This window comes from Sardina pilchardus, chromosome 1 (genome assembly GCF_963854185.1).
Source record: "Sardina pilchardus chromosome 1, fSarPil1.1, whole genome shotgun sequence".
NCBI lineage: Eukaryota > Metazoa > Chordata > Actinopteri > Clupeiformes > Clupeidae > Sardina > Sardina pilchardus.
The window spans coordinates 15,710,550-15,732,971 of record NC_084994.1 but is presented as its reverse complement, the minus strand read 5'-3'; the positions used below and the strand labels follow the sequence as shown (position 1 = coordinate 15,732,971).

Genomic DNA, 22,422 nt, shown 5'->3' with positions numbered 1-22,422 from the left:
GTTTAGAAAGACAACTGGGGGCTCTGACCTGTAACCTCCACATCAACAGATACTGTGCCACTGACGAGGAATTCCGGTTCTACACCCGTTTCCATTCAGAAAAAGTCTTTTGGACGTTTTGGGAGTCGGTTGCCCCCTCAGCATCTAGGCTAGTCTACTGGAGCAGAGCTCAGAAGACAAACGATGCCATGACATTGGAGAAACCGAGCCCGAACCGGAGGCTGGCACTTGTTGATGAACTTTTTCTTTACTGCTGTCGAGTTGCCGTTGGTATGAAAGAGAAGGTGATTGCCGACATCTTCGGCATCAGCACCACTACGGTGAGCAGAATAATAATTACATGGGCTAACTATCTGTTCATTGTTTTGGGGTCAGTACCAATCTGGATGTCAAAGGAACAGGTGCAAGCAACAATGCCACCAAAGTTTGTACAGTACTGCCCAAACGTGCGTGTTATTCTGGACTGCACTGAAATCAAATGTGAGACACCATCCTCACTCACCCTTCAGTCAGAAACGTTTTCTTCTTACAAGAACACCAACACATTCAAAGGACTGATTGGCATTGCCCCATGTGGAGTCATCACCTTTATATCAAAGCTGTTCACAGGTTCGATATCAGACCGAGAAATTACACGACAGTCAGGGATCCTCAGCCTGTTTGAGCCTGGAGATGCGTGCATGGCTGATAAAGGCTTTGTCATTGACCAGATGCTGTCTGAAGTTGGAGCAACACTCATAATCCCCCCCTTCAAAAGAGGCATCAGGTTCAGCAAAGAGGACACAGAGAAAACCCAGAACATCGCCCGGCTAAGAATCCTGGTGGAGAGAGCCATAAGAAGAGTGAAGGAGTATCATATCTGGGACACAACCATTCCTTTGACCTTTTCGGGCTCTGTGAATCAACTGTGGGCTACTTGTTGTTTAATGGCCAATTACCAAGGCCCTCTGGATGTAAAGGGTGATGTCCCAGTGTGAAACCCTTAATATAATTGAGTGCTCATTACAAGTGAATGATAGATTTATTTGGTCTACATTTTATTGCATTAAAACATTACATAGCACATGTATTATTACAAATGAAAATTAACACAATAACAAAAACATTCCCTATATATTCCATTACAATTTATACACGTTTTTTTATAGACTTAGAAGCAACCTGTGTGTGTGTGTGTGTGTGTGTGTGAGTGAGTGAGTGAGTGAGTGAGTGAGAGAGAGTGAGTAGGTCTGTCCTTTTCATAAATAAAAAAAACATAAGAAAGGGATCCCGTGTGTGTGTGTGTATATTGGGGAAGTTACTTTAATTTCAGGTATGTTTCCATATATGTGCCAAAATAAAACAAATCAAGTTTATCTTTCATTTCGCTGACCAGTGACTCATCAAAAAAAATTCTCTCAACTGTGAGGTCACTTTGTGTGGATGTGATGAAGTCGCACCATTTCAAACCAGTTATGGCTAACTGGCCTTGCACTTGCCAGTAATACTTGTGATTTTTTTTTAGTTTGGCCTGACCACCGATGAACTTCACATGTGTAACTTCTGTTCTACTGTAAGCAGTTGGGCACTTTACTTCGGCTAACCCAAAGGGAGGATTTTCAGTGGGATCATATACTTTGGCATCAGGGCTAGCACCGAGGTAAGGTGCATCAGGATTCACAACAAATCCAGAAGGAGCGACATTGACATTAGAAAGGTCACTGTACTGTTGTAAAACCTCTGGCTCTAGGTCAACACCCCTTTTCATGGCAGGTGTCTGCCTTACCCCCTTCATGATCCTGGCTGCCAGAGCCTGACTAGACGATTCCCCTCTAACGCTACAAACTTCACCGAATCTACTGGAAGTTAGGCGGGGCTGTCGGACTTCCTTCCACAAAGGATTCTCGGACTGCCCCCTTGTATTCTCTTCAATGATACTTGCCAATTCACGGGTAACCTCTAAACTCTGCATGTGATGAAACTGATGATAATTGGGGACAAACTGTAGATGCCGTTCTAATGTGTAGTCACTAATTAATGGAAGTTGTGGGAATGAGGGGGCATCTGGATGTTTAACAATTTCTCGGGGGATTACTGGTGTGCACTGATAGGAAAGAACTGAACCTCGAGGAACCAGTCCAAATTTAGAGTCCACCAAAGTCAGGTCGGAGAGGCCGCATAGGATTTTGCAAATGCCGGGTTGTGGCTGAAGGTGGCGTAGTTGGGCTCCAACTGACAACACCGCTGGGTCAGGAAGGGGTCCTAAAAACACAAGTAACAGAGATACCGTTCAGCAGTTAATAACTGCCAAAGATTTACAAGCAACAGTGTAGCCTATCTGATGTAAAGCACATCTGCATGTTCTTAACTGATGTCCAAATCCTTACTATTCTTCAAAAATAATAAGTATGTAGGTAGATAAATAAATGAATACTTACCAGCGTAGGCTCGATACAGCGTAGATTTGACACTACTGCGTCCTGGCGCTTTCGGCTTTCGTACCACAAGTTCATCTGTGGGTTCCGGACGAATTCCCTTGATCAACACAAAAAGAAATCAAATGCAGTTGCTAGTGTGAGAGAGTATTAGGTCAATTCAGCACACAAGTCATATTGTAAGTGTACATCCTCTGCAGGCAACCGCTGCTCTGCAAAATACAAGGAAACACCATACATATGTATACGCATCATCATGTGATGTGTGGGTTCAGCATCATTATGGAGTATACAGTATGTATGGATACATCTGAGGGAACCACACAAATCTTACATTCCCATGTTAACAATTCTAAAGATGAGGTGTAGAGGGTGATGGATACATTGTGCAGAAACATCTACACTGGTAGTGCAGAATTAGTCTTACAGCAGTATGCATTTACAAACGTCAAATACACAACTGTGCCATCAGACAAACTTACCTGTGTCCTTGGTCGGTGCCATGATTGAAGCACACCGGTGCATGCAAGTGGGGTTGGCACATTTTTCATCCCCATGGTGCAGTAATGAGCCGTTTGGAACAGGAGTGCAACCACATGGTTGCATAAAGCCATTCCAGCAGCACACGAGCAGGAGCATCCATTCAATTCCACAGGTTTAACTGCATGCAGCACAATCTAGAAATGGAGAACAAATATTTGAGAGAAAGTTTGGAAATTTAGGCTATACAGTAAGAAGCATTTACATGACACTACGTACACTATTCTATGATTCAAAATGAAGGCAACAGCAGTAGAGCAACAAAAAGGTATATCTGCAACAGCAGATATGGAACAACAAAAAGAGAGCATCTGCAACAGCAGATATGGAACAAGAAGATAGCATCTGCAACAGCAGAAGAAACAAAAACATATTGAACAATATGCACCTGAACCTGTGTAGGTCTGAAACCATGCTCTATTCACTACACATTACAAGTTTGGGGTATTTTGGTACGGTAGCACTGTCTAGATCCAAACTGTGAATCCGATTAAATCCAACAGGGACAACGTACATTATGTTCTGCTGAAAGCCAGTAACGCATGACGATGAGTAGGGACTAGAGCATGCTTTCGGACTTCCTGACAAAGTAACCTGAAGTGTATGAGGCTCTTCATTCTTCCGCATAGATCGGTAGCAGCTCGCCTGCACTACCACTTCCTCACTCACTAAATCTGACACTGCAGTAAAAATGGGAAAGATCACTTCATCACGCTGAAACAAATGTGTCACATACAACTCAACCTTAGTGTATCATTCTTAAACTACCGCGGCAGCATTTCGGAAAGTCAATGTGACGTTAGCTGACCATCCAAACTTCGCGCCATTAGCTAACGTTAACTTAAGACCCTTTGGGACTCCACAAGTAAAATTTAACAACCACTGATACTGACATTCCCAAGTGAACACAGAAACATCTTAATAGCATTAATATCAGTCACCTTGTTCGAATTACCTTCTTTGAGCACATTGTTTTTGGCTGTACGCCTATTTGAACCGATCTAACAAGCTGACGTTAGCTAACGTTAACAAACATTGAAGCTTGCAATCAGCGATAACTCAACAGAAATCAAGCCACTTACCTTTATAATTGAAGATAAAATTCTCGTAGAAGAACTTGTATCCTTTCTCCAGCTTAGAAGCTTTTACCTTGGAGTGTTCATTCACGAGTCTCACCACATCATCTTGACCCACTTTCGGGATATGCGAGAGCGAAGTAGTCCATCGACGGGCGGCCATGTCGAACCATAGACAGAACGTAATGACCGGAAAAGGCGGCACACCGCTTAAGCAGATTTTAGCGGCTACTTCCGGCGTTCTACAGTGACGAGATAAAGGCCTATAGAATACACACTGTATAAAAACTAAGAGTGGAATTCCCGTCTTATTGAGGTTTCCTAGCTGATGTCACAGACGCGAGAATTCTAGGTTTCGCCCCCGTTTCGCCATGATGGGAGTCAACAATGGGCATTATTGTAATTTAACACCAAGGATAGCGTCCAAGCTTAGAGGTTTCACTCTCAATTAACTTTAGCCTAAGTTATCAAGTCTTTATTTTTCAACCGATTTCATTTAAATATGCCGTATACCAACGCCGTGCGCACAGTGTTTTTCGTTCAGAGCCTATAATTTAGCATTAAACGAAGCTATAAAAGCAGCAATTTCGACATGTAGGCTTTCACAATTTTGTCTGTGATGTCTTCGTGTTAGAACGGACAGCAAATGTCGGGGTGTTTCGAGGTAGCTTATCAGGCTAGGTTATTTATGCAGGCCTAAAATATAGCCTAATTAAACTAGACTATGCTAGGCTAAATGATGACAACTGTCAGATCAAATTCAAAAACGTTTTGTCTACCCAAAGCATGTTTGCAAAATGTATGCAAAAGGATAGCCTATTTGTGTTCATACCATCTTAAATCGTTTCACCATCATATCATCTTAAATCGTTTCAAAAACAATGATTAGCAGTCTGCGGCTGCCTATGCTGCATGGGTATAGTTGCAGGAATCAATCGTATGTTAAATATCGTTGCTTCGTATGGTTTCACTGCAGGGACCACACACATTGCACGACTGCTCATGAATCGGTGGCACCAAACTAAAACGTGATTGGGGAAACGTTTAGTTTATTTTGAATAGATACGTTCACTCAATTTAAAGGCAAATGATAACACAACTGAATAACAATATCCTGCCCTTTGCTAGCACTGGAGGGAAAAGTTATACCTGAAAGCTAGCCAGCTAAACTGACGGCCAGTTCTGTTCTGTCATCTTTCTTCTCTCCTGCTTGTTGTCCATGGAGAAAAATCCTCAGATATCCAGTAAACGTCATGATGTCTTTCAGAGTTAATCCAAGTGTGTTGTAAACTTAGTTGAGATAACTTGTAGCCTATGCCTAATTTAGAAACAGTGGGCTAATTACTGACTCCTGCTAACTAGCGTCTAGCGACCAGCTAACACGTCGTCATTTTGCCAAACGAAATAAATAGATGTAGGCTAATCCTAGCGACCGGTAGCGTAGTTAACAAGTTGTCATTTGCTAAACGAAATAAATAGATGTAGCCTAATCCAGATAGGCCTAGGCTACTGTAGACCCCGTTGATATGTTTGATAGCCAGTCAAAACAGTTCGCTGGAGGATCTATGGTAGGCAGCTTGGATGCACTGCTAGCACGTCCACTCTTTCAGGCAATATACCTAGGCACATATTTTTGTTTATTCGTGTAGGCTGACTACCTGTCACGTTCAAGCCTGAGGAACAAATAGCACTGTTTAGGACCGATAATAGAAGCTGTTCCCTGCAGCGTTATCGATAGCCTACGTAAATCCAGCCTGAAAATATCTCCAAACTCTAAGCTTTAATGGTCAAGCGTTTATCAAGACGTGGTGTTAACTAAATAATCAGCGTCACATCTTACTTGAGGTCTAGGAAGTCGATCACCTTGCACCAGGTCATTTAAAATACTCAATGAAGCAAACTTTGGTTCAATCTCACGTGTGTCGCTATTGGACTCCGCTATTTTTTGACTCCCAAGATGGCGGCGTTAATATCTATAATGCTGGTTGTTATGGGAACAGTGAGGAATAGTGACGCGCCCGGAATCCTCAATATAACATGAACACACATAATAACTACAGTTGATATACTTACCTTTTAGAGCTTAAAAAGCAGACTCTTCATCGGTTACCAGCACAGCACAGCCAGGACATCCAAAAGATGCATCGGCATTTCTTCGTGTATTTCAGGTGTTGGCATCCAGCCCAATCGCACACTCACGCCATCTAATGGTCAGGAGCAGGCTAAACTACATTTTTATTTTTTAAATCGATTGTTTCATGTTATTCTAACTTAATTGAATCGATTAAAATCTATACAGTTGAACTAAAGGCAAATGTAACATGATTTATTTAAGTAAATGTTGTAACACAAAATTATTTAGTAGGAAATGCATGTTATACTTAAGTAAATGTTACAATCAGCTAATTTCCTTTTTTTGAGTGTAGTTAAAACAATATTCCAAACCTTAGATACAGTATAAAAACCTCTGTTTCTGCAATGTTATCAATTCAAAAGCAATATATCTCAGTTGATAATAAACAAACAATCGAATAATTGACACACAGATGATTTATTTTGGGTAAATTGGGCCAACCACAGCTGATTCCAGTCTATCTTAGACTCAGTGGCAGGGGTTATTTCTCTCTATTACATTGACACTTACACAGTAAAAAGAGGAGGTGATGTTTTTGGAAGCAGAAACAGAAACAGACAAATACTGTAATATCTGGACGAGGAAGAGTAAGAGTAAGAGGCCCAGAGAAGAGCAGGCCCAGTGAGAGGTGCAGGAGCACTGAGAGGAGCAGGTGCAGAGATTAGACACAGTAATATTGTGCTTTTTTTTGTTCACCCCCTTTTTATCTGGGCTTTTTGCTGTTGTTTTTTGTTCAGAATGCTCTTGTGTTTCATGGATATTTTGTTCACTGCAATGCTGTAAAACGTTTTCTATTCTATCATAGTCTACTGTAAACAGTATTTATACTGCACCTCCTGTAGGCCTAGTGAACAGTAAAAAAAAAAAAGAAAAAAAAAATTTAAAAAGATTTGCTTTTTACTGGAATGCATTTGAATGTGAACATTACACTTGGACATACATTTCCCAACCAAGAAATCTAGTGTAAAAATGCTGGATTGCATGTTTTGCATGCAAATACCTGTAAAATTGAAACATAAAAGTCTATGCAGTTTTTGTAATGTCAACAGTAGCCAGTATTTTGAAACCTAGTGTACTCTGATTGACTGCATGTATCTTGTGAAGTGAAAACAAGCTTCATTCTTTGACAAAATAACTTCATTTTGAGTCAGGTTTCCAGTGTTTTGGTAAAGTTAGTGTGTGCAGAGAAATGATGAGTTAGTGTATATGTAACAAAATGTGGTGTAACAACATGGAATGTGCTTTTGAGAGGAAAACTAGAAATGCAATTCCAAGGAATTACCAGTGCATGAAAATGCAAAAATAGATAGATAATGTAGATATGGTTACTAAGGTGTAGCTAGGGTAAACATGGTGGTTGCATAGTTTACAGAGAGTTGATAGTGTGAAGGTAGACGTTTTAAAGATGAAACGTTCCAGTTCTAACTTAAGTAATGATTTCTATTCATGTTAAAATGTTGATTAGCTAACTTAGCTAATGATTTCTAGCAGTTACGCTAAAAATGCTTATTATGCTAGCAATGCTAACTTTACTAACAATGCTAACCAGGTTGATTAGCTAACTTAACCGATGATTTCTAGCAGTAATGCTAAAAATGCTAACTATGCTAACAATGCTAAATTTGCTAACAATGCTAACCAGGTTGATTAGCTAACTTAGTTGATGATTTTTTGCAGTTATACTAAAAATGTTAACTATGCTAACAATGCTAACCATGCTAACTAGCTAACTTGCTAGTGAGGACTTTTATTTTGAAACATTTGTTGCTAGGGTATCCATGGTGGCCACTATCAGGAAACAAGAAGTTACTGCAGTATAATCATGTTGGTTGCTATGGAAACAGTCATAAACACTTAATTTTAATGGTTGCTATGTTGGTTGCTAGGTACATGGAGGTTTCATGTAGTTGACTGGAGGCATAGTGGATGATAACTGACAGTTGGAATGGTTGAACAGTTCAATAGTTGAGTAGTTTCAATGTTTAAATGATTTAATAGTGTATTATTGCAGTGAGGACCTTTATTTTGAAACAGTTGTGGACAGAGGACGTAGTGAAACAGGATCTGTAGTCTTAATGAGATTGTATGCTTAAAGCCTAAGACAGAAGGTGCCTCTCATATAGCGTTTACGCGTCCTCTCTCGCTCCTCACTGATCTACATAAAGAATGATGGAGCGGCAACAATGGGATAGTCTAGCCCTTCTTCTATCTTTCTTTATGTAGATCATTGAGGATCGAGGAGCGAGGGAGGACATATAAACGCTGCTTGAGAGGGACCCACAGTAAATACTTTAAAAGTTGTATGTAGATAGTCTAATTAATGTTGATAGACAGAATGTTTAATGGATGTTGATAGGCAGATTGTTTAATAGATATTGATTGACAGTTTAATGGGTGGATGAGTGAATGGTCTGAAGAAGATGAATGGATAGAAGGTTGGATGGAATGTGCCTTATATTCTTGTTAAGAGAGACACTGATACAGCTCTCTGAGAGTAGTTGACACAGGTGTAATCAATTTAACTGGCTAGTCTTAAGAGAGCCAGAGTAGCCTACTCTTAAAGCCTGAGACAGAGTAAATAATTTAAAAGTTGAATGTAGATAGTCTAATTAATGTTGATAGACAGAGAGTTTAATGGATGTTGATAGACAGATTGTTTAATAGATGTTGATAGACAGTTTAATGGGTGGATGAGTGAATGGTCTGAAGAAGATGAATGGATAGAATGTTGGATGGAATGTGCCTTATATTCTTGTAGAATGGAGAGACACAGCTCTCTACTGAGAGTAGTGGATACAGATACAGGTGTAATCAATTTAACTGGCTAGTCAGCCTGAGACAGAGTAGATTGTTTAAAAGTTGAATGTAGAGCGTCTAATTGATGTTGATAGGCAGACTGTTTAGAATGGGTGGATGAGTGAATGGTTTGAAGAAGATGAATGGATATAAAGTTGAATGGAATTAGGAGGACTTATTTTGATACTGTTGTGCGCAGAGGATACAGGGGAACAGAACAGAAGTCTTCAGAGAGATTGTAAAGCCTGAGAGAAACTGACAGTTGGTGCCCAGGTGGCTGACCAGCTGGGGTAACATTCTAATTGCTGCCGTGATGTCATAATGAGCCATGTTAAGTCTATGGGGGAAATTGTAATAGTTTTTAACTAATAGTTTAAAAAGTATAAAAGTTACAAAGTTGAAAAATACAAAGCCCACATCGCGTAAGTAAGACCTACGCGTCAAAATTTGAATGGAGTTTCTACGTTAAGCGGTTGAAGCTGAATTGCGTGCGTCAGAAGAAGAATAATAACTAGAAATGCAATTCCAAGGAATTACCAGTGCATGAAAATGCTAAAAAAGATAGATAATGTAGATATGGTTACTAAGGTGTAGCTAGGGTAAACATGGTGGTTGCATAGTTTACAGAGAGTTGATAGTGTGAAGGTAGACAGTTTAAAGATGAAACATTCCAGTTCTAACTTAACTAATGATTTCTATTCATGTTAAAATGTTGATTAGCTAACTTAGCTAATGATTTCTAGCAGTTAAGCTAAAAATGCTAATTATGCTAGCAATGCTAACTTTACTAACAATGCTAACCAGGTTGATTAGCTAACTTATCGATGATTTCTAGCAGTAATGTTAAAAATGCTAACTATGCTAACAATGCTAAATTTGCTGACAATGCTAACCAGGTTGATTAGCTAACTTAGTTGATGATTTTTTGCAGTTATGCTAAAAATGCTAACTATGTTAACAATGTTAACTATGCTAACTAGCTAACTTGCTAGTGAGGACTTTTATTTTGAAACATTTGTTGCTAGGGTATCCATGGTGGCCACTATCAGGAAACAAGAAGTTACTGCAGTATAATCATGTTGGTTGCTATGGAAACGGTTATAAACACTTAATTTTAATGGTTGCTATGTTGGTTGCTAGGTACATGGAGGTTTCATGTAGTTGACTGGAGGCATAGTTGATGATAACTGACAGTTGGAATGGTTGAACATTTCAATAGTTGAGTAGTTTCAATGGTTAAATGATTTAATAGTGTATAATTGCAGTGAGGACCTTTATTTTGAAACAGTTGTAGACAGAGGAAGTAGTGAAACAGGATCTGTAGTCTTAATGAGATTGTATGCTTAAAGCCTGAGACAGAAGGTGCCTCTCATAGCGTTTACGCGTCCTCTCTCGCTCCTCACTGATCTACATAAAGAATGATGGAGCGGCAACAATGGGATAGTCTAGCCCTTCTTCTATCTTTCTTTATGTAGATCATTGAGGATCGAGGAGCGAGGGAGGACATATAAACGCTGCTTGAGAGGGACCCACAGTAAATACTTTAAAAGTTGTATGTAGATAGTCTAATTAATGTTGATAGACAGAATGTTTAATGGATGTTGATAGGCAGATTGTTTAATAGATATTGATTGACAGTTTAATGGGTGGATGAGTGAATGGTCTGAAGAAGATGAGTGGATAGAAGGTTGGATGGAATGTGCCTTATATTCTTGTTAAGAGAGACACTGATACAGCTCTCTGAGAGTAGTTGACACAGGTGTAATCAATTTAACTGGCTAGTCTTAAGAGTGCCAGAGTACTCTTAAAGCCTGAGACAGAGTAAATAATTTAAAAGTTGAATGTAGATAGTCTAATTAATGTTTAATTTAAAGTTTAATGGATGTTGATAGACAGATTGTTTAATAGATGTTGATAGACAGTTTAATGGGTGGATGAGTGAATGGTCTGAAGAAGATGAATGGATAGAATGTTGGATGGAATGTGCCTTATATTCTTGTAGAATGGAGAGACACAGCTCTCTACTGAGAGTAGTGGATACAGATACAGGTGTAATCAATTTAACTGGCTAGTCTTAAGAGAGCCAGCCTGAGACAGAGTAGATTGTTTAAAAGTTCAATGTAGAGCGTCTAATTGATGTTGTTGATAGGCAGACTGTTTAGAATGGGTGGATGAGTGAATGGTTTGAAGAAGATGAATGGATATAAAGTTGGATGGAATTAGGAGGACTTATTTTGATACTGTTGTGCGCAGAGGATACAGGGGAACAGAATATGTAGTCTTCAGAGAGGAGCCTGAGAGAAACTGACAGTTGGTGCCCAGGTGGCTGACCAGCTGGGGTAACATTCTAATTGCTGCCGTGATGTCATAATGAGCAATGTTAAGTCTATGGGGGAAATGGTGATAGTTTTTAACTAATAGTTTAAAAAGTATAAAAGTTACAAAGTTGAAAAATATAAAGCACATATGGCATAAGCAAGACCTACGCAACAAAGTTTGAATGAAGTTTCTACGTTAAACGGTTGAAGCTGAATTGCGAGCGTTAGAAGAAGAAGTTTAATAATAACTAGAAATGCAATTCCAAGGAATTACCAGTGCATGAAAATGTAGAAATAGATAGATAATGTAGATATGGTTACTAAGGTGTAGCTAGGGTAAACATGGTGGTTGCATAGTTTACAGAGAGTTGATAGTGTGAAGGTAGACTGTTTAAAGATGAGACATTCCAGTTCTAACTTAACTAATGATTTCTATGCATGTTAAAATGTTGATTAGCTAACTTAGCTAATGATTTCTAGCAGTTACGCTAAAAATGCTAATTATGCTAGCAATGCTAACTTTACTAACAATGCTAACCAGGTTGATTAGCTAACTTAACCAATGATTTCTAGCAGCAATGCTAAAAATGCTAACTATGCTAACAATGCTAAATTTGCTAACAATGCTAACCAGGTTGATTAGCTAACTTAGTTGATTATTTTTTGCAGTTATGCTAAAAATGCTAACTATGCTAACAATGCTAACTATGCTAACCATGCTAACTAGCTAACTTGCTAGTGAGGACTTTTATTTTGAAACATTTGTTGCTAGGGCATCCATGGTGGCCACTATCAGGAAACAAGAAGTTACTGCAGTATAATCATGTTGGTTGCTATGGAAACGGTCATAAACGCTTAATTTTAATGGTTGCTATGTTGGTTGCTAGGTACATGGAGGTTTCATGTAGTTGACTGGAGGCATAGTGGATGATAACTGACAGTTGGAATGGTTGAACAGTTCAATAGTTGAGTAGTTTCAATGGTTAAATGATTTAATAGTGTATTATTGCAGTGAGGACTTTTATTTTGAAACAGTTGTGGACAGAGGAAACAGTTAACAGGATATGTAGTCTTCTGAGAGACTGTATGCTTAAAGCCAGAGAAACTGACAGTTGGTGCCCAGGTGGCCGGCCACCTGGCCTAAGATTCTAATTGCTGCCGTGATGTCATAATGAGCAATGTTAAGTCTATGGGGGAAATTGTAATAGTTTTTAACTAATAGTTTAAAAAGTATAAAAGTTACAAAGTTGAAAAATACAAAGCAGGCATGGCATAAGCAAGACCTACGCAACAACGTTTGAATGAAGTTTCTACGTTTAACGGTTGAAGCTGAATTGGCTGCGTTAGAAGAAGAAGTTTAATAATAACTAGAAATGCAATTCCAAGGAATTACCAGTGCATGAAAATGCAAAAATAGATAGATAATGTAGATATGGTTACTGAGGTGTAGCTAGGGTAAACATGGTGGTTGCATAGTTTACAGAGAGTTGATAGTGTGAAGGTAGACAGTTTAAAGATGAAACATTCCAGTTCTAACTTAACTAATGATTTCTATTCATGTTAAAATGTTGATTAGCTAACTTAGCTAATGATTTCTAGCAGTTACGCTAAAAATGCTAATTATGCTAGCAATGCTAACTCTACTAACAATGCTAACCAGGTTGATTAGCTAACTTATCGATGATTTCTAGCAGTAATGTTAAAAATGCTAACTATGCTAACAATGCTAAATTTGCTGACAATGCTAACCAGGTTGATTAGCTAACTTAGCTGATGATTTTTTGCAGTTATGCTAAAAATGCTAACTATGCCAACCATGCTAACTAGCTAACTTGTTAGTGAGGACTTTTATTTTGAAACATTTGTTGCTAGGGTATCCATGGTGGCCACTATCAGGAAACAAGAAGTTACTGCAGTATAATCATGTTGGTTGCTATGGAAACGGTTATAAACACTTAATTTTAATGGTTGCTATGTTGGTTGCTAGGTACATGGAGGTTTCATGTAGTTGACTGGAGGCATAGTGGATGATAACTGACAGTTGGAATGGTTGAACAGTTCAATAGTTGAGTAGTTTCAATGGTTAAATGATTTAATAGTGTATTATTGCAGTGAGGACCTTTATTTTGAAACAGTTGTAGACAGAGGAAGTAGTGAAACAGGATCTGTAGTCTTAATGAGATTGTATGCTTAAAGCCTGAGACAGAAGGTGCCTCTCATAGCGTTTACGCGTCCTCTCTCGCTCCTCACTGATCTACATAAAGAATGATGGAGCGGCAACAATGGGATAGTCTAGCCCTTCTTCTATCTTTCTTTATGTAGATCATTGAGGATCGAGGAGCGAGGGAGGACATATAAACGCTGCTTGAGAGGGACCCACAGTAAATACTTTAAAAGTTGTATGTAGATAGTCTAATTAATGTTGATAGATAGAATGTTTAATGGATGTTGATAGGCAGATTGTTTTATATTGATTGACAGTTTAATGGGTGGATGAGTGAATGGTCTGAAGAAGATGAATGGATAGAAGGTTGGATGGAATGTGCCTTATATTCTTGTTAAGAGAGACACTGATACAGCTCTCTGAGAGTAGTTGACACAGGTGTAATCAATTTAACTGGCTAGTCTTAAGAGAGCCAGAGTACTCTTAAAGCCTGAGACAGAGTAAATAATTTAAAAGTTGAATGTAGATAGTCTAATTAATGTTGATAGACAGAGAGTTTAATGGATGTTGATAGACAGATTGTTTAATAGATGTTGATAGACAGTTTAATGGGTGGATGAGTGAATGGTCTGAAGAAGATGAATGGATAGAATGTTGGATGGAATGTGCCTTATATTCTTGTAGAATGGAGAGACACAGCTCTCTACTGAGAGTAGTGGATACAGATACAGGTGTAATCAATTTAACTGGCTAGTCTTAAGAGAGCCAGCCTGAGACAGAGTAGATTGTTTAAAAGTTCAATGTAGAGCGTCTAATTGATGTTGTTGATAGGCAGACTGTTTAGAATGGGTGGATGAGTGAATGGTTTGAAGAAGATGAATGGATATAAAGTTGGATGGAATTAGGAGGACTTATTTTGATACTGTTGTGCACAGAGGATACAGGGGAACAGAATATGTAGTCTTCAGAGAGGAGCCTGAGAGAAACTGACAGTTGGTGCCCAGGTGGCTGACCAGCTGGGGTAACATTCTAATTGCTGCCGTGATGTCATAATGAGCAATGTTAAGTCTATGGGGGAATTGGTGATAGTTTTTAACTAATAGTTTAAAAAGTATAAAAGTTACAAAGTTGAAAAATACAAAGCACATATGGCATAAGCAAGACCTACGCAACAAAGTTTGAATGAAGTTTCTACGTTAAACGGTTGAAGCTGAATTGCGAGCGTTAGAAGAAGAAGTTTAATAACTAGAGATGTAATTCCAAGGAAATTACGAGTGCATGAAAATGCAAAAATGGTGAGGACTTTTATTTTGAAACAGTTGTGGGTAGAGGAAACAGTTGAACAGGATATGTGGTCTTAAGAGAGCCAGAAAGCCTGAGACAGAGAGTTGCTGCCAGGTGGCTTTGAACACCTGGCTTAAGATTCTAATTGCTTAACTACTTCATTGTGATGTCATAATTCAATGTTAAGTCTATGGGAGAAAAAATGTTTTAAAAAATTCATATAAATTAAACGATAAAGTTTTCAAAGTTGAAAATTACATAGCTGAAGTCACCTAAGTAAGACCTACGCAGCGCAGTTTGAATGAAGTTTCTACGTCGAACGGTTGAAGCTGAATTGAACGCACAAAAAGTGACTGAAGACTATAATATCGATAACTAGAGATGTAATTCCAAGGAAATTACGAGTGCATGAAAATGCAAAAATGGTGAGGACTTTTATTTTGAAACAGTTGTGGGTAGAGGAAACAGTTGAACAGGATATGTACTCTTTAAGAGAGCCAGAAAGCCTGAGACAGAGAGTTGCTGCCAGGTGGCTTTGAACACCTGGCTTAAGATTCTAATTGCTTAACGACTTCATTGTGATGTCATAATCCAATGTTAAGTCTATGGGAGAAAAAATGTTTTTAAAAATTCATATAAAATAAACGATAAAGTTTTCAAAGATGAAATTTACATAGCTGAAGTCACCTAAGTAAGACCTACGCAGCGCAGTTTGAATGAAGTCTCTACGTTGAACGGTTGAAGCTGAATTGAACGCACAAAAAGTGTGGAAGAAGAATAATATCGATAATAAGAATAAACAGTATAACAGTAGAGTGCATTTTCATGCACTCTAATAAGAACTAGAAATGCAATTCCAAGGAATTACCAGTGCATGAAAATGCAAAAATAGATAGATAATGTAGATATGGCTACTAAGGTATAGCTAGGGTAAACATGGTGGTTGCATAGTTTACAGAGAGTTGATAGTGTGAAGGTAGACGTTTTAAAGATGAAACGTTCCAGTTCTAACTTAACTAATGATTTCTATTCATGTTAAAATGTTGATTAGCTAACTTAGCTAATGATTTCTAGCAGTTACGTTAAAATGCTTATTATGCTAGCAATGCTAACTTTACTAACAATGCTAACCAGGTTGATTAGCTAACTTAACCGATGATTTCTAGCAGTAATGCTAAAAATGCTAACAATGCTAACAATGCTAAATTTGCTAACAATGCTAACCAGGTTGATTAGCTAACTTAGTTGATGATTTTTTGCAGTTATACTAAAAATGCTAACTATGCTAACAATGCTAACTATGCTAACTTGCTAGTGAGGACTTTTATTTTGAAACATTTGTTGCTAGGGTATCCATGGTGGCCACTATCAGGAAACAAGAAGTTACTGCAGTATAATCATGTTGGTTGCTATGGAAACGGTCATAAACACTTAATTTTAATGGTTGCTATGTTGGTTGCTAGGTACATGGAGGTTTCATGTAGTTGACTGGAGGCATAGTGGATGATAACTGACAGTTGGAATGGTTGAACAGTTCAATAGTTGAGTAGTTTCAATGGTTAAATGATTTAATAGTGTATTATTGCAGTGAGGACCTTTATTTTGAAACAGTTGTGGACAGAGGACGTAGTGAAACAGGATCTGTAGTCTTAATGAGATTGTATGCTTAAAGCCTGAGACAGAAGGTGCCTCTCATATAGCGTTTACGCGTCCTCTCTCGCTCCTCACTGATCTACATAAAGAATGATGGAGCGGCAACAATGGGATAGTCTAGCCCTTCTTCTATCTTTCTTTATGTAGATCATTGAGGATCGAGGAGCGAGGGAGGACATATAAACGCTGCTTGAGAGGGACCCACAGTAAATACTTTAAAAGTTGTATGTAGATAGTCTAATTAATGTTGATAGGCAGATTGTTTAATAGATATTGATTGACAGTTTAATGGGTGGATGAGTGAATGGTCTGAAGAAGATGAATGGATAGAAGGTTGGATGGAATGTGCTTTATATTCTTGTTAAGAGAGACACTAGCTGCGTTTCCATTGACCATTAAATTGCGCAAATTAAGAGTTGCGAAAAGAAATGTGGTGAATGGAAACACACACATTTCGATAAAAAGTTTTTGCGCTAGGGTGAGGTGGTATTTCGAGCGTATCGAAATTTGTATATTTCGCAAAACTGCAATGGAAACACTTTTTTCGCATCTAACGAGTCACGTGATCCAACAACCGGATGTTAGGAGGAACGAAACCGACGAAGAAGACTGTCGACAGGAAGTGGCACCGGGAGAATAATGTAAAAAATATATATTTTTATTAATTAAAAGTGTCTCGTGTCATTCTAAAATGTTGAATCCACACTCTGTGAACTCGCCAACACTTTCTCAAAAACGCTGCATACGCAACCGCTCAACTAGTTTTGTTTACCCATAGCAACAACGTTGCTATGCTTTGCTGGTTTAACGTGATGAGAACGGTGCTGAAAGAAATCTAGATTCTAGATTCTAGTTTTAGAAACTAATCAACTGGGCTGATCTACGAAATATTCCACTGACATGGCTGTGACATGATTTAAGCATAGGCCTACTACAACAAACTCCTGTGAAATATGTCATTTTTAATTTTATGTTTCTGCCCCACCAAAACGTAGGCCTCCTCCGCTGATGGCTTATAGCCTAATGACTGATAAGTGTCTCTGCTGATAATCAGCGTGCCGTGGTGGCAATTTGAATGCATTTAGTGTAAATCTGGGTAGGCCTAATGTTGATAACCACCATGTCTCCTAATGACTTACAGCACGCGAGAATACACAAGATTTTAATTTAGTTAGCCGAATGTAATGGAAACACCGCAATTGCGAAAATTGTGATATTCGACATTAAGACAATATCGACAAAGTTTTTGCGCATATTTGTAATGGAAACGCAGCTACTGATACAGCTCTCTGAGAGTAGTTGACACAGGTGTAATCAATTTAACTGGCTAGTCTTAAGAGAGCCAGAGTGTACTCTTAAAGCCTGAGACAGAGTAAATAATTTAAAAGTTGAATGTAGATAGTCTAATTAATGTTGATAGACAGAGAGTTTAATGGATGTTGATAGACAGATTGTTTAATAGATGTTGATAGACAGTTTAATGGGTGGATGAGTGAATGGTCTGAAGAAGATGAATGGATAGAATGTTGGATGGAATGTGCCTTATATTCTTGTAGAATGGAGAGACACAGCTCTCTACTGAGAGTAGTGGATACAGATACAGGTGTAATCAATTTAACTTGCTAGTCTTAAGAGAGCCAGCCTGAGACAGAGTAGATTGTTTAAAAGTTGAATGTAGAGCGTCTAATTGATGTTGATAGGCAGACTGTTTAGAATGGGTGGATGAGTGAATGGTTTGAAGAAGATGAATGGATATAAAGTTGGATGGAATTAGGAGGACTTATTACATTGCATGTGAATGCAATGTACTGTTATCCCTATTCTTCTTAATATAGTTATTATTCTTCCTCCGACCAAAATCCACGTTTTATAACGCTAAAACCACTTAACCGTTTGACGTCATTCAAACACTCCTACAAAGGTCTTGTAATGGAGATTTGTCCAATGTATTTTTCACATTTGTGAACTTTATACTTGTAGAGATATTTACGATAAAAGATTTTAAAATTCCCATAGAGTTAACGTTGAGACCCTTTGGCGGCAAAGATTAATTGTTACGTCAGTGCTCAGCTGTCAGTAATCAAGGATCTCTGATCCAAATGCCACCGCTGCGCCAGGCTGTAACAGCTGTCTTGTCAGCTGCTACTCCTTACTTGATTTGTAGTAACCGGTTTGCTCTCGGTAACGTTATCAACAGCTAACCTAACGTCAACGTAAACACTGTATTTAGCTAACGACAAGCAATTTACTAGCAAGTTACAAGCAACTGTTGCACCATTTAGGTTCAAGCCTTCTTCACAGTCGTTTCTAGTAGCCTACCTACAAACTGCATTGCTATCGCTATCATTTTCACGTTTGTTTGTTTGTTAGCAAGCTAGCAGCTAGTCGTTTCAGCTATAGGGACTTGCCAGCCAGGCAATAAAGCTTTCGGCATCATTCACAAATTAAACACCTTTGTTAACAGCTTATTGTAGGCTACATTCCTATTAGGACAATCACACACCTGGAAACACTTTGAAGAACATACTAGCCTAGCCCATCCTGTAATATGTGTAGCCTACATAAAATATCCTACTGTAAGCTAACGTTGCATTTGTATATCCTACCTGTTGCTGCATCATCGTTGATTGATTGGCGTTGTTTGAGATTGTATTCCGTATTCCAATGGTGTCTAAATCTATAGCCTATGCCTACTTTTAACCTGCATTAGTGTATGAAGGCTATGTAAGCTCCTACCAGTCGTCACTGTAGGCTACTAAAGTGTCAGCTCTTGCAACTTCATTCAGTCTTTTAAATTCTAATAAATGAAGAGTTATTTTCCAAAATAGCCTATATCCACAATTTTGATGCATTTTCATAAAACACTTTTTAAATGTGACTTTCCAAGTAATTTAGTGGAATTGTAATTGGGTTATTGTTATTTATCTATTCTTCTGTGTAGCCTAGTTGTCTTTTTAACTATAGGCCTAATACAATGTTTTACACAGTCAGCAACCTTTTTGCATTTACATGCAATGGTAATTCCTTCCATGGAATTACATTTTCTAGTTTTGATACTGTTGTGCGCAGAGGATACAGGGGAACAGAATATGTAGTCTTCAGAGAGATTGTATGCACTTGTATGAGATTGTATGCTCTAGCCTGAGAGAAACTGACAGTTGGTGCCCAGGTGGCTGACCAGCTGGAGTAAGATTCTAATTGCTGCCGTGATGTCATAATGAGCAATGTTAAGTCTATGGGGGAAATTGTAATAGTTTTTAACTAATAGTTTAAAAAGTATAAAAGTTACAAAGTTGAAAAATACAAAGCCCACATCGCGTAAGTAAGACCTACGCGACAAAATTTGAATGGAGTTTCTACGTTAAGCGGTTGAAGCTGAATTGACTGCGTTAGAAGAAGAAGAACTACTAGAAATGCAATTCCAAGGAATTACCAGTGCATGAAAATGCAAAAATAGATAGATAATGTAGATATGGTTACTAAGGTGTAGCTAGGGTAAACATGGTGGTTGCATAGTTTACAGAGAGTTGATAGTGTGAAGGTAGACAGTTTAAAGATGAAACGTTCCAGTTCTAACTTAACTAATGATTTTTATTCATGTTAAAATGTTGATTAGCTAACTTAGCTAATGATTTCTAGCAGTTACGCTAAATATGCTTATTATGCTAGCAATGCTAACTTTATTAACAATGCTAACCAGGTTGATTAGCTAACTTAACCGATGATTTCTAGCAGTAATGCTAAAAATGCTAACTATGCTAACAATGCTAACCAGGTTGATTAGCTAACTTAGTTGATGATTTTTTGCAGTTATGCTAAAAATGCTAACTATGCTAACAATGCTTACTATGCTAACCGTGCTAACTAGCTAATTTGCTAGTGAGGACTTTTATTTTGAAACATTTGTTGCTAGGGTATCCATGGTGGCCACTATCAGGAAACAAGAAGTTACTGCAGTATAATCATGTTGGTTGCTATGGAAACGGTCATAAACACTTAATTTTAATGGTTGCTATGTTGGTTGCTAGGTACATGGAGGTTTCATGTAGTTGACTGGAGGCATAGTGGATGATAACTGACAGCTGGAATGGTTGAGCAGTTAAATAGTTGAGTAGTTTCAGTGGTTAAATGATTTAATAGTGTATTATTGCAGTGAGGACCTTTATTTTGAAACAGTTGTGGACAGAGGAAGTAGTGAAACAGGATCTGTAGTCTTAGTGAGATTGTATGCTTAAAGCCTGAGACAGAAGGTGCCTCTGATATAGCGTTTACGCGTCCTCTCTCGCTCCTCACTGATCTACATAAAGAATGATGGAGCGGCAACAATGGGATAGTCTAGCTCTAGCCCTTCTTCTATCTCTCTTTATGTAGATCATTGAGGATCGAGGAGCGAGGGAGGACATATAAACGCTGCTTGAGAGGGACCCACAGTAAATACTTTAAAAGTTGTATGTAGATAGTCTAATTAATGTTGATAGACAGAATGTTTAATGGAAGTTGATAGGCAGATTGTTTAATAGATATTGATTGACAGTTTAATGGGTGGATGAGTGAATGGTCTGAAGAAGATGAATGGATATAGGTTGGATGGAATGTGCCTTATATTCTTGTTAAGAGAGACACTGATACAGCTCTCTGAGAGTAGTTGACACAGGTGTAATCAATTTAACTGGCTAGTCTCAAGAGAGCCAGAGTGTAGGCTACTCTTAAAGCCTGAGACAGAGTAAATAATTTAAAAGTTGAATGTAGATAGTCTAATTAATGTTGATAGACAGAGAGTTTAATGGATGTTGATAGACAGATTGTTTAATAGATGTTGATAGACAGTTTAATGGGTGGATGAGTGAATGGTCTGAAGAAGATGAATGATTAGAATGTTGGATGGAATGTGCCTTATATTCTTGTAGAATGGAGAGACACAGCTCTCTACTGAGAGTAGTGGATACAGATACAGGTGTAATCAATTTAACTGGCTAGTCTTAAGAGAGCCAGCCTGAGACAGAGTAGATTGTTTAAAAGTTGAATGTAGAGCGTCTAATTGATGTTGATAGGCAGACTGTTTAGAATGGGTGGATGAGTGATTGGTTTGAAGAAGATGAATGGATATAAAGTTGGATGGAATTAGGAGGACTTATTACATTGCATGTAAATGCAATGTACTGTTATCCCTGTTCTTCTTATAGTTTTTATTCTTCTTCCGACCAAAATCAACGATCAAAGGCTCTAAAACCACTGAACCGTTTGACGTCATTCAAACACTCCTACATAGGTCTTGTAACGGAGATTTGTTCTATGATTTTTCAAATTTGTGAACTTTATACTTTTTGAGATATTTACGATAAAAGAAATAAAAATTCCCATAGAGTTTACATTGAGACCCTTTGGCGGCAAAGATTAACTGTTACGTCAGTGCTCAGCTGTCAGTAATCAAGGATCTCTGATCCAAAGCCATGCCACCGCCGCTGCGCTGAACCAGGCTAAACGTGAATGTTACGCGTTACGTCTACTCATTAAGCTGTAACAGCTGCAGCTGCTGTAAACCAGGACGTTATCGTCTTGTCTCCTGTTAGGCCACTCCTTACTTGATTTGTTTATATCGTAACAGTAGCCTAACCGGTTTGCTCTCGGTAACGTTATCAACAGCTAAAGACAATCTAACCTAACGTCAACGTTTGTATTTAGCTAACGACAACCAAACTTCCTCCAGGCTAACGTTTAACGTCGGGGTAGGCTGCCAGGCGAACAGGGCTTACACAAGGGCTTTTAGCCATCTCGACAGCAGCGTTTTAAGTGAAGTCCAACCAGTTGCACCATTTAGGTTCAAGCCTTCTTCTCAGTCGCTTATTGTACATTCTTATTAGGACTATCACACTCACACACCTGGAAACGGTTTCGAAGAACATACTAGCTCATCCTGTAATATGTGTAGCCTACATAAAATATTCTACTGTAAGCTAACGTTAGCTACATTAGCTAGATATCCTACCTGTTGCTGCATCATCGTTGATTGGCGTTGTTTGAGATTGTATTCCGTATTCCAATG

The 22,422-nt window shown here is 38.4% G+C and overlaps 2 protein-coding genes across 3 annotated transcripts in view; both read right to left on the bottom strand.

Moving 5' to 3' along the window:
- LOC134082992 (NACHT, LRR and PYD domains-containing protein 12-like) overlaps positions 1-22,422 on the bottom strand; it is a 246,786-nt gene that overhangs the window by 129,310 nt on the left and 95,054 nt on the right. The gene's annotated exons all lie outside the window — the stretch shown is intronic.
- LOC134083021 (uncharacterized) lies at positions 80-4,560 on the bottom strand. 2 transcript variants are annotated; one of them, XM_062539120.1, is made up of 4 exons: positions 4,037-4,560; positions 2,897-3,091; positions 2,418-2,514; positions 80-2,241 (listed from the first exon to the last, which is right to left on the bottom strand). In XM_062539120.1, the coding sequence occupies exons 2-4, from the start codon at positions 3,026-3,028 to the stop codon at positions 1,298-1,300; spliced, it is 1,173 nt and encodes a 390-aa protein (XP_062395104.1). In that variant the 5' UTR covers positions 3,029-3,091; positions 4,037-4,560; the 3' UTR covers positions 80-1,297. The 2 variants fall into 2 exon arrangements, with proteins under 2 accessions (XP_062395104.1, XP_062395114.1); XM_062539130.1 differs by having other exon boundaries at positions 2,897-4,560.

What these genes read in the sequence shown, in the direction of transcription:
- LOC134083021 (XM_062539120.1), bottom strand. Translation starts at nt 3,028, where the DNA reads ATGGCTTTATGCAACCATGTGGTTGCACTCCTGTTCCAAACGGCTCAT. An exon ending in GGCACCGACCAAGGACACAG is followed by an intron (nt 2,515 to 2,896) that starts GTAAGTTTGTCT and finishes GTGTTGATCAAG; the next exon opens with GGAATTCGTCCGGAACCCAC. An exon ending in GCTGTATCGAGCCTACGCTG is followed by an intron (nt 2,242 to 2,417) that starts GTAAGTATTCAT and finishes TTGTGTTTTTAG; the next exon opens with GACCCCTTCCTGACCCAGCG.